Genomic DNA, 12446 nt, shown 5'->3' on the forward strand with positions numbered 1-12446 from the left:
ATTCTTTTTTTTTTTTTTTTTTTGCTTTATAACAAATTTAATCAGTTATACATATATATATGTTCCCATATCCCCTCCCTTTTGCGTCTCCCTTCCACCCTCCCTATCCCACCCATCCAGGTGGTCACAAAGCACCGAGCTGATCTCCTTGTGCTATGCGGCTGCTTCCCACTAGCTATCTACCTTACGTTTGGTAGTGTATATATGTCCATGCCGCTCTTTCACTTTGTCACAGCTTACCCTTCCCCCTCCCCATATCCTCAAGTCCATTCTCTAGTAGGTCTGTGTCTTTATTCCTGTCTTACCCCTATGTTCTTCATGACATTTTTTTCCCTTAAATTCCATATATATGTGTCAGCATACAGTATTTGTCTTTCTCTTTCTGACTTACTTCACTCTGTATGACAGACTCTAGGTCCATCCACCTCATTACAAATAGCTCAATTTCATTTCTTTTTATGGATGAGTAATATTCCATTGTATATATGTGCCACATCTTCTTTACCCATTCATCCGATGATGGACACTTAGGTTGTTTCCATCTCCGGGCTATTGTAAATAGGGCTGCTATGAACATTTTGGTACATGTCTCTTTTTGAATTATGGTTTTCTCAGGGTATATGCCCAGTAGTGGGATTGCTGGGTCATATGGTAGCTCTATTTGTAGTTCAGAATTCTTCATGACGGTTTTACCTCTTAACTACCACACAAATCAGTTCAGTTTTGTCCAACTCCCGTTCTATCACCCAAGTCCAGGCTATCAACATTTCCAGCATGGATTGCTGCTAAAAATCTTCTAACTGATTGCTTGCTTTTGCCCACCTCCAGCCAATTCCTCACAATGCAGTCAGAAGATCTATTTAAACTCAGATTTGCTGTGTCATTCCCAAGCTTCAGACCCTTTCAATGTTCTTAACAGGGCTCATAAAACTCGATGCTTCTGTTCATTAAAATGTTGAAAAGAGTAAAGGGACCACTACTCTGCATAAAAAATTGGATCATAACTTGAGGACGGAATTGGGAAGAGCTGGAAAAAGGGTGGTCATGGAGGAGAGGTTTGAGAGAATGAGGGCTAAAGAGCACTGCAGCAGGGAGAGGGCATCAGGTCAGTTCAACTGGGGGCAGAAAGTCAGAAAACACATTTTCTTGGCAATTGCCACAATTTGGGACAGGGCATTGAATTTCCCAAATATAAAATTTGGAGGACAGTACTATCTCAGCTTTGATCCAATTTGAGAGTTGGAAGGCCTTCACTTTTCAGTTTTCTCTGGGCATTGTGAAGATGGTATCTAGGGATGGAGCATAATTGCAAGCCCCTGTTGAATGGCCGTCCCTTCCTTCTTTGAGATGAGATTTTCCCCATGGACCTCTGAACTACTTTTATTAGTGGCATATTCCTGCTGGGAAAATTTACTGTTTGGTCCTCAATTTAGAAATACAAGGAAGAGGAGGCAAACATGTTGACCTTAGTGGTGTAAAGTTCAGCTGAGTTTTTCTTACAAATCTTTCCAAGTCTTAATTATTATCTTTTCATCTTGAAGTGGAGCAAATTAAATAACATCTTGGCCAGGCTCTTCTGGTTGAGAGTTAGGAAGTAAACTGTTTTGGCTGGGAGAGTGGCTTATGGCACATTTCCTCCACTTCATGCCTCCACATGAATCCTTGTGGTATTAATACATCCCATGCAGTGGAGCTAATTAAAGTTGTTCAGCACTCTCTCTTTTTTTTTTTTTTTTGCGGTGCTCCGGACGTGCAGGCTCAGTGGCCATGGCTCACGGGCCCAGCCGCTCCGCGGCATGTGGGATCTTCCCAGACCAGGGCACGAACCCGTGTCCCCTGCATTGGCAGGCGGACTCTCAACCACTGCGCCACCAGGGGAGCCCTTAGCACTCTCATTTTGACAAAAGTATTTACCGATGAGGAATATCACCTTTCATGTGAGGCTGTCTCTGGAGATGCATGAGGACCGATACAGAGAGGCATATCCTCCAGGAGTTTACCGTCTGACACCAGAAACACTGATGGACCCAATAAAGTTGACAACAGTAACAAATAGTTATGAACCCCCAAGCATGTGCCAGACACTGTGCTCAGTGCAGGAGTTTTTTTAAAAAAGGGATAAGAACACATTCTTTCACTTCAGGAAGTCATTCTTGGAGGGACCCCAGAGATGCATACCAATCATTTCAATACTGAGTGGTAAATGTTTGGTGGAGGTATATATACTTTTTTGTTTTAGAGTCAGGGAATAAATGGTAATTATGAGTCTTTTCAGGTAGCAGTTGGTAAAAGCTTCACAGAGTAGGTGGCATGTTGGCTGGAACTTAAAGTATGAGTAGGAGGTCATCAGTCTAGAAGGATGGATGGGTATTATGAGCACAAGAGAAAATAATTTGTGCAAAGCCACAAAGGCATGACTATGGATGACATATTATGGCAATGGTGAGCAGAACGACCAGAATACATAGCTGACCACTGTTTCTGTACCACTTAATTGGCTCTCTGTGAGCTGCTTTTTTAGGTAGAGCAAAAAGGGAAATAATCAAATTAACCCATCAACTCTTACTTTCATGGAGGTATTATGCTATAAATTCATTCATTTACTCCTTTAACTCATTTGATATATATTAATTGCCTGTCTAGATGTTCCACGCATCTGGCTTGACACTGAAGATGCTGCAATGAATAGAGACAGACCAAGTCCTTGACCTCATGGAATATGAGCACCTGGGTTCTCTAATGGGTTCATTCAGTTTAGCTCATATCACTGATTCCTTTCAATGGAGTCAAAGGCTGAGGCCAGATTAAGAAAAGTCAGAAACGTGTGGTGTTTTAACCTATTACCTAGATGGGGGATGTGATGGCTAATTTGACTGGGCCATGGGGTGCCCAGATATTTGGGTAAACACTATTCTGCGTGTGTCTGTGAGGGTGTCTCAGGATGAGATTAAGATCTGAATTGGTAGACTGAGTAGAGCAGGTTCCTCCCTAACGTGGGTGGGCCTCATCCAATCTGTTGGAAGGCTGAATAAGGCAAAAGGCGAAGTAAGGTGGAATTCACTCTCTCTGCCTGTCTTTGAGCTGGAACACTGGTCTTCTTTTGCTTTTGGACTTGGACTCAGACTGGGACTTACACCACTGATGCTCCTGGGTCTCCAGCTTGCTGACTGCAGATCTGGGATGTCTCAGCCTCCATAAGCATGGGAGCCAATTCCTTTTAGTGAATCTATCTCTATCTCTATATCTCTGTTTCTATCATCTCTATCTCTCTCTCTATCTCTAATCTCCTGTTGGTTCTGTTTCTCTGGCGAATCCAGATTAATGCAGGGAATTAAAGGCAAAACAATGTCCAATAGCAGAATAGCTCTGCCTAAAGTTTGCTTTTTCACCATTTAAGATATTGCAAATTAAGGCTTCCCTGGTGGCGCAGTGGTTGAGAGTCCACCTGCCGATGCAGGGGACACAGGTTCGTGCCCCGGTCCGGGAGGATCCCACATGTCGCAGAGCGGCTGGGCCCATGAGCCATGGCCACTGGGCCTGCACGTCCGGAGCCTGTGTTCCGCAACGGGAGAGGCCACAGCAGTGAGAGGCCCGCGTACCACAGAAGGAAAAAAAAAAAAAAGGATATTGCAATTTATTGAGAGATCTGGCTTACATCTTAAATGGAATGTCTAGCAAGTTAAAAACTAATTTGGGAGGGAGAACACTAAAGACCTTCTTTTTTTTTTTTTTTTTTTTTTTTTTTGCGGTATGCGGGCCTCTCACTGTTGTGGCCTCCCCCGTTGCGGAGCACAGTCTCCGGACGCGCAGGCTCAGCGGCCATGGCTCACGGGCCCAGCCGCTCCGCGGCATATGGGATCCTCCCAGACCGGGGCACGAACCCGTATCCCCTGCATCGGCAGGCGGACTCTCAACCACTTGCGCCACCAAGGAGGCCCAGACCTTCTTTTTTGATAGGTCAGATCATCATTCTTATGAATGAAAAGGAAAATGTATTGCTGCCTACGCATGTGTAAACCAAACAAAACCAAACCACACAAAATTTCTATCCTAATGATATGATACCACTTTTGAACGAGCTGGATGCATGTTATGTGGAGAACAGAATGTTGAGTTTGTCCTATAGGTTTATGACTCATTTCTATGAAATAGGAATAATCTTAACAGATAACTGGCTCTGCAAGAAAGAATGGGATCAACTCACCTAAAAAAATAAAAATAGAAGACCTCAGAATTCGAGACCAGATAGACACCAATTCATTTAGTGTTCTAGAGGCACATTTTGCAAGTACTTTTTTTTTTTTTTTTTTTTCGGTATGCGGGCCTCTCACTGTTGTGGCCTCTCCCGTTGCGGAGCACAGGCTCCGGACGCGCAGGCCCAGCGGCCATGGCTCACAGGCCCAGCTGCTCCGCGGCATATGAGATCCTCCCAGACCGGGGCACGAACCCGTATCCCCTGCATCGGCAGGCGGACTCTCAACCACTGCGCCACCAGGGAGGCCCTTGCAAGTACTTTATCTCAGGGGATTAACCACTACATTAGACTACTTAAGCTGAGAGATTTCTATGAGTACTTGACTGAGATTTTAATGGCTTAGTGGGCCTTTGGTGACACTAACCTTAAAAATTTTCCAGGCTAGAATTATCTCAGAGATGCCAAGGTGCACAGCTTTGGAGTCCTGGTTGTAATCTATCTGTGCTGCGGAGAGACCCAGAATTTTTTGAGGGAGCAGCTCAGAGCTGCTCTTTGTTTTCCTTCCCCTTTCTACATATATGAGTGGGATGCCTTTTTATCAGGGATGTTTCCTAGTGGGGTCTTCATTGGTCGTTGAGATATGTCCTTTCTATCCCTGGTTGTGCTGATTATGAAAACGTATGGATCTGCCTTTCATTGGCAATATAGCATATTTGCTGTCTAAGCCCAGGCCAACAAATATAGTGCTTCTTGGTCAATACTAGTCAAAAGCTCAGTTATGAGTGTAATTTTTATTTATGGGGCATTGACTGAAGGTTATACCGCATAGTCATTCCTCTGGATACCCTAAAATCAATCCTTGAGTTAAGGCAGACGGTCAGCACCTGTCCCTCATGGAACCACTGTAATGACCTGGGTTCAGGCATTCGTCATGCGTCTCCAGGGAGGGCCTTCTAGGAAACACCTGACACCAAGTTTATGCTGTAGGGACGCTGAGGCAGACAGAACGTGGTTCACCGTAACCCAGATGCTCCTTCTTAGGAGGACTCATAGGAGAAATTTTTTTCTCCTAAGCAGTTACCATGCTCTAAGCATGCGGGTTCCAAATTATGTGACAAATTGCATTGTCCTCACTGCACAGTCTGCTGAGAAGCTCAAAGCCAAATTCATGAACCACCTAAAGCAAACAAATAACGTTCTGATGTTTACTTTCTAAACAATTTTCCCTATGGAGTCATTTGATTTTTAAACAAATATTATTACGGTGAAACATAACATAAAATTAGACAGTTTAAAGTGAATGGTTTAAATCATAAAATGCCAAATATAGAAAAGGAGTGATGGCAATATTCAGTTCAATATCGCCTTAATTCTGTTCTTCTAAAATTATTTATTAGTTATAAACCTCTGATGACCTCAGAAAAAGTGAATGATTCAGTAATTGTGTTAGGAAAATTCACAGAGTTGCGTAACCACCACCTCTATCTAGGTCCCAAACATTTTCATTACTCCAAGAGTCATCTGACCTATCTTTGTTTCATCTTTTCTTCCATTTTTCTTTCAGTTCTTTAAAATAAAATCTTATTGTATTTCACATAAGTCTGTAAACCATCATCACATTTTTTGGGGAATGAGGCAGGATTTTAATAACCAAATTATTAAAAAAACTTAAGAACCAAGAATGACTCATCTTGCGGAAGCTAAATGAAGGAGTGTAAAGAAGGGAGCGTCAATAGGAGCCCTGCGCCAGCAGTGTAGTAAAACAAAGATGGAAGTGAGGCTGCTAAATTGAAAAAAGATCTGTGATTTTTGTGAAAATTGTATCCCTGTAACATGTGTAACCGTGTGAAAACTGTGGTGATTAGGAGGTGAGATTGTGAAGACTCAGAAGGCTAGACTATTAAAAAAATGACAAGGTAGTGAAATAGAGAAAGAAGAGGCTGTGGGATGAGGGAAAACAAGTTTGGGGCACTATATATTTTTTAAAATGATGGGGCTACTAAGCCAAACATAGTGTAATAGGTGGAAGAAACTTGAATGATGGTCTTGGCTTTGCCACCAGCTACATGGTGTGACCTTGAGCAAGGCACTTCCCATCTCTAGCCTTGGTTTTCTTACCTGTGAAACATACAGCTTAACTAGAGTATGTCTAAGAGCCCTTCCAGCTTTAGTGTTCTATGGTATATTCATGCATGGGAGGAATGTATACAAAAAATGAAAACAGTAAAGCAATTTTGAAAACACAATAATACTTTCATCATAGATGTACTATCATTTTTATTAATATACCCAAAATGCTGATCTTATAATAAGGTTTTTTGATATCATAACGAAAGAAAGGAATTCAGTGAGCATTTAATATCATTCATGTCACCAAAAGGTGGTCTGTTTTATCCAACCAACTTTTAAGTGATTTAAAAGTCAAAATAGTGGTTGTTGTGAATTGTGGTTGATTATCAATGGCCATAAATGCTTTTCTACTTCTTCCATCAAGAGATAAGGTCTATGTTCCCTCCTCTTTAATCAAGATGGACGCTATGGCTGCCTAACCATTAGTATGTGAGGAAGTGACACTGTTTCTGGGCCCTGAGGAGATTGGGGCCTTCCACTTTTTTCTCTTGTGATAATGACTCCTTGAACCCAGCTGCCATGCTGAGAGGAAGCTCAAGCAGCCCCTCAGAGTGGCTGCACAGTGGAGAAATGAGGCCTCCAACCAACAGTTCTGGCTGACCACTGATTTGTCAGCTGTGTGAGTGAGCCCTCTTGAAAAAAGATCTTCAATACCAGTTGAGACACTCTAGTTGTCACAACATGGGGCAGAGAAGAGCTGTCCCTACTGATCCCTGTCCAAATTTCAGATTTATGGGCAAAATAAGTGATTGTTGTTTTAAGGCACTAGCTTTAAGGGTGATTTGTAATGCAGAAATAGATAACTGTATCATGCGGTTAATATTTAGTCACTGGTAATCATGTAAACCAAATATACTCTGTATAGGTGGTTCTGCTATCATGCCATACATGTTTTTGTGAAAAACCTTGTTCTCAGTAAAGTACAGTAAAGTAAATTGCCTACTAATTTCACACAAGGTTTATGAGGAAAATAGGAATGAGGTAGACCACCAAAACCCATAGAATTTTGTAAAGAGCCCTAACTAAAACAGAAACAATTTTATTAAAAATATCAGCCACAAAAAATCTTCCCTGGCATTTCCACTTAGAATCACAGAGCATCCTTATCAGCCTTATATCCTGGGGTTCACACTTCCTTAAAGACATTTTTACTTATAGTTTCACCAGGGAGCTGTATAAAGTGGGAAGCACAGAGGTGCCTAAAGCCACTATATCTACTACTTCTTGCACTAAAAAAAGACTCTTCTGCAGAATATTCACTTTTTTTTATAAGGTCTTCATATATTGATAAAGATTTCCTCTTTAACTGTGAGAAAGTTTGACCCTATTGCCTCAAAAGTAAACATTCTTGAAAATTCAGAAGTGAAGCAGGAACCTCAAAAAACTAAAAATAGAATTACCAAATGATCCAGCAATCCCACTCCTGGATATATATCCAGACAAAGCTATAATTTGAAAAGATACATCTACCCCTATGTTCATAGCAGCACTGTTCACAATAGCTAAGACATGGAAACAACCTAAATGTCCATCGACAGATGAATGGATAAAGAAAATGTGGTATATATACACAATGGAATACAACTCAGCCATAAAAAAGAATGAAGTAATGCCATTTGTAACAACATGGATGGACTTAGAGATTATCATAATAAGTGAAGTAAGTCAGACAGAGAAAGACAAATATATGATATCACTTATATGTGGTATCTAAAATATGACGCAAATGAAACTATGTATGAAACAGAAATGGACTCACAGATAGAGAGAACAGACTTGTGGTTGCCAAGGGAGAAGGGGGTCAGGGAGGGATGGATTGGGAGTTTGGGGTTAGCAGATGCAAACTAGTATATATAGAATGGATAAAAAACAAGGTCCTACTGTAGAGCACAGGGAACTATATTCAATATCCTGTGATAAACCATAATGGAAAAGAATATGAGAAAGAAAGTATATATATGTATAACTGAATCACTTTGCTGTACAGCAGAAATTAACACAACATTGTAAATCAACTATACATCAATTTAAAAAAATAAGTTACTTATTTAAAAAGTAAAAAAAAAAATAAAAAAGTGAACTAGGAGGATTTCAATGTTTACTGACATCCTTATTGACCAATTACACGTGTGCTCATTGGCACTAAAGAGACACACGTAGCAGAAGAGACAGTATCCGGGGTCAGCCTGTATATGGCGAATAGGAATACAAACACTGATTGTAAGAGCCCAGTCCTCTGCTGCCATAGCCCCTTGTCATGGACGTGGGCCTTAGGACCTACCTTGTCCTGACAGACTCTCAGGTTTGATGGCTGTTCTGGGTGGGCAGCGGGTGGTGCTGCTTTGGTTTCAGCTTCTTTCACCAGACCCATCAGGAAAGGGCTGTCAGTGCTCTCTGTGGGACTGGGGATGAGAGCTGAGGAAAAGATGCTGAGGGTGACCACCTCTTTAGAAGAAGGTGGTTCAGTGGACAGCTCTTCTGTTGGAAACAGTGGTGGGACCCAACCTTCTCCTGCGTGGAGGATGACCTTATCACTGGTCTTTGAGATAGTGTCATAGATGGATTCCTCAAAGAGGATGTTGTCATCTAACACAGACTCTGTGGGAAGTAACTCACCAGGTAGACTCTGTCCTGCTCTGTCCACTGTCTCCAGCATGGGTTGACCAAGAGGAAGTTCTGGACTCAGAGTAGCAACCTGAAGAAGGAATTTAGGACAGATGTTGACAAGGGACCTTTCTCTGTATATGAGAAGGGTTATACTCTGTATTTTTTCTTTTCATTTAAATTTAAGCAAATCATTTTGTGGTTGACTTGAATCTATTGTGGATTCTGATGTAGGCTCTGATACAGAAACATGTCGTGAAAGGAAAACATGCATTGATACGGTAGTAAAATACAATCTCTTGGCTGAGTCAGCCTGTATAGGGTTAACTGATATGCAAAACACTTTGAAACGTGTGTCAATCATATTTGAACTTATGAATTTTTTTATTTAAAAAGGGAATAAATCTTAGTGCTTCCATTTATGAACACCGTAGTGACAACTTTTGGCATAAATTAAATGGACATAGCTTTAAATGAAATACAAAAGTTATTACTGAATTCATTATTTTTTACTTCCTAAGATATTAATTTATCCTTACAACCCCCATAAATAAATATATAGATAAGACCTTAAGACTTAAGAACAAACTTATAAAGTATCTTTATGTTATATTTATTTCAGAAAGTCAAAGTTAAATAATATATTCTGCTTAAAGTATTTTTTCAGTTCATGAACATGTATTTCTTTTATCAAAAAAGGCAATTCCTGACTCTAATTGAAACAGAGCTCTAACTATGTTGAAGGAAATTTTGCATTTAAGGATATTTGAAAAGCAAGTTGTGTTATATTTTATTAATACAGATAGTGGAAGTGGGTAAGCAAGTACTGCCTGTAAAAAAAAGAAAAGAATTTTATTTATTTATTTCTTGAGTGTAGTTGATTTACAATGTTGTGTTAGTTTCAGGTGTACAGCAAAGTGAATCAGTTCTACATATACATATATTCATTCTTTTTTAGATTCAGAAAAGAATTATATTTAGCATTGCAGAGGGGATCTTGCTCTGTTCAGTCCTTAAGCTGATTTTTTCTGATGGAAGATTTCGAGGCTTTGTTCCTATTTGAAGAACACAAGGACAGCAAACTCACCTTTGTGATATCAGCGAGGAGAGTGGGCGGCTCCGATTGGGTGTCAGGATGAAGAGCTGGCAAAGACCCAACAATTTCTGTGGGTGAAAAATCACAAGGTTTGAGTGTTTCTTTTTCTTTTTTTCTTTTGTGGTTGGAGCAGTAAAACAGTGAAGGTTGGGAAATGTGGCAATAATCAGTTCTTAAGGAGTGGTACAACAAATCATCAAGAAATCAGCATCAGATGCACTAGTGGTCATTGATCTGAGTGATCTGCTGAAGGATGGATGCAAGGGGTGCATCTTGCAAGTCTATGGGATAAGAACAGTTATTAGGGTGGATTTTTAGGTTGTTTAGTTTTGTTGTACACATTTGGACCAAGCAGGCCAACTGATTGGCTAGGCCAGTGGGGACAAAAATATAACTAAGTTGACAAAGAAAGAAATGGCTAGAATAAATACTGGAACCAAGGACCGAATGTGAGTCCTTGTGAGTCCTACTTCTACCCTGAAGCCCAATTCTCAGATTATCCCAAAGGGTTCAACCAAGAGACCAACCCAGAGTACCAGATGCTCTCAGAGATGAGTCTGAAATTTTCACTGAACTTTCCTTGTCTAGACATTCAAAAGTGAACCAAGAGGATTTTAATGTTTACTGACAACTTTAGTGACACACCGTACATCTCATCCCAAGGGATCTTTGTAAAGTTTTCCAGAGTTGAGTTTGACTCTCTAAACTACAGAAACAGAACTGAGAATGCCAGTTTCGTGCCATGTCACATTAAAATGGCATTTCTAGTGCTCATCTGTTATGCCAAGAGTACTGGGTGAAGAGTTCCAGGCTCCTGGGTCCCTCAGGCCCCCTCTGAGGACCCTGAGTGAGCCTGATTATCTGTTGATTTCTTTAGATCCACGCTCTTCTCTCCCCACTACTCCCTGCCCTGGGAGGTTGACTTATATGGACCATATCCGTGGTTCCTTGCTCCCTGTCTTTGGGATGGCTTAGATCATTAGGCATCCCTTCAGGCCTGGAGGTACTAGTGGGGCCTTGGTGCTTCTAGCCCCAGGGAACTGTCCTAGTCCTCTGGGCATTAGGGGAACCTTTATAAATAGTCCCTTTATGAAACTCTTTGCAAATTATCCTAATTCAAATGTGCCATCTGGAACCTGACCCATTTACAAGATGAGGGAATCTGGGCTGTGCCAGGGGAACAGAACTCTCCTCGGTTTCTTCTTTCCACCTGGGTTCCACTGGGTGACTGTGGTCACGCTGGGCTGAGCTGAGCCTCTTGGCTTCCCTAGAGCTATTTTTGGTGTGAAGTGGTCACGAAAGGCTCCTTGAATGAGACCCAGGGGGCAGTGAGGAAAGACAGAAATGATAACCATCCGTGATTGGCCTGTCACCAAAATGATTGGCTCTACAGGACCCAAGTTAAAATGACAGTGACTAGGAGACAGTCACACCTCCTCATCTCTCTGTCAGATTGAGGATAAACTCAGACCTATGAAATCACCCACTGACCATCAGTGAACTGAATTGACCCCATATCCAAGGACTGGTCTTCCTCCAGTGCTTTGCTGATCAGCTTTCTGAGGTCTAAAGCTGTGGGGTAGATTTCCATTTGCTTGTCTTCCTCCGTCATTCCATGAAGGTCTCCTTCACTTTCAATTTTGTTGGAATCAAAAGACAGGAGGTCACCTTCAGGGCTTTTTGCTTCTGCCTTGTCTCTCTGAAAGATGGCTGTAAATTGCATCTCTGTTGAGCTTGACCTGTAGATCGCAGAGGACACATCACATCCAAAGCCATTGTTACATGCCTTATAAGGAGAATCACTACATTGCTACAAAGCTTCAGGACAGCTTCAACCTCTTTCCTGATGGACTTTTAATGAATATCATACACTTGAAACTAATTTCAGTGTTTGTCAGAAATTTGAAAGGTAGAAAAAGAATTGACATATATTTCAGCTCTGAAATAGAATGTATGATGGGACTGAAATCCAGCTTGAAGAGAGACTATTAACTGGATCAAGTGACCATAAATTTTCACTTCAGGTCTTTGTGAAAAAGTTAATTGTCAAGAGTTGCTGGTATTGATCAGTGTTTTCGTGGTCTTATAAGTGCCAATCAGCAAGAAGGATGAATTGTCTTTTTTTTTTTTTTCCTACAAGTAGCCTCCTGTAGGATATAGCAGGGGGACAACAATATGTACGTGTTTTAGCCAAGTCAAAACTTCAGTTCTCAAGGCTATTTCTTTTCTACTTTTTTGAAGAAGTACTTTTTAATAAAAAAATACAACACTATATTAAACATAATCTCTTCTTCCCTCAAGTTGCTTTTAAAATAACATCTTAGAAGGAAGATGTGAGAAAGGGAAGTAGTTCATGATTAACTGTATTTGTTATCATATTCATTGAATCAGCGCCTTTACTCATGTAAACATGAAATAGGA

The 12446-nt window shown here is 40.9% G+C and overlaps 1 protein-coding gene across 2 annotated transcripts in view; it reads right to left on the reverse strand.

Annotated features, from left to right (window-relative positions):
• IMPG1 (interphotoreceptor matrix proteoglycan 1) overlaps positions 1 to 12446 on the reverse strand; it is an 88979-nt gene that overhangs the window by 35219 nt on the left and 41314 nt on the right. For both annotated transcript variants that reach the window (XM_060115214.1, XM_060115213.1), the window contains 3 exons: positions 11517 to 11764; positions 10017 to 10093; positions 8938 to 9020 (listed from right to left, as the gene is read on the reverse strand). In XM_060115214.1, coding sequence (XP_059971197.1) covers positions 8938 to 9020; positions 10017 to 10093; positions 11517 to 11764 — 408 coding nt within the window. The remainder of the gene's footprint in view (positions 1 to 8937; positions 9021 to 10016; positions 10094 to 11516; positions 11765 to 12446) is intronic.

This window comes from Mesoplodon densirostris, chromosome 12, assembly GCF_025265405.1.
Source record: "Mesoplodon densirostris isolate mMesDen1 chromosome 12, mMesDen1 primary haplotype, whole genome shotgun sequence".
Classification (NCBI taxonomy): domain Eukaryota; kingdom Metazoa; phylum Chordata; class Mammalia; order Artiodactyla; family Ziphiidae; genus Mesoplodon; species Mesoplodon densirostris.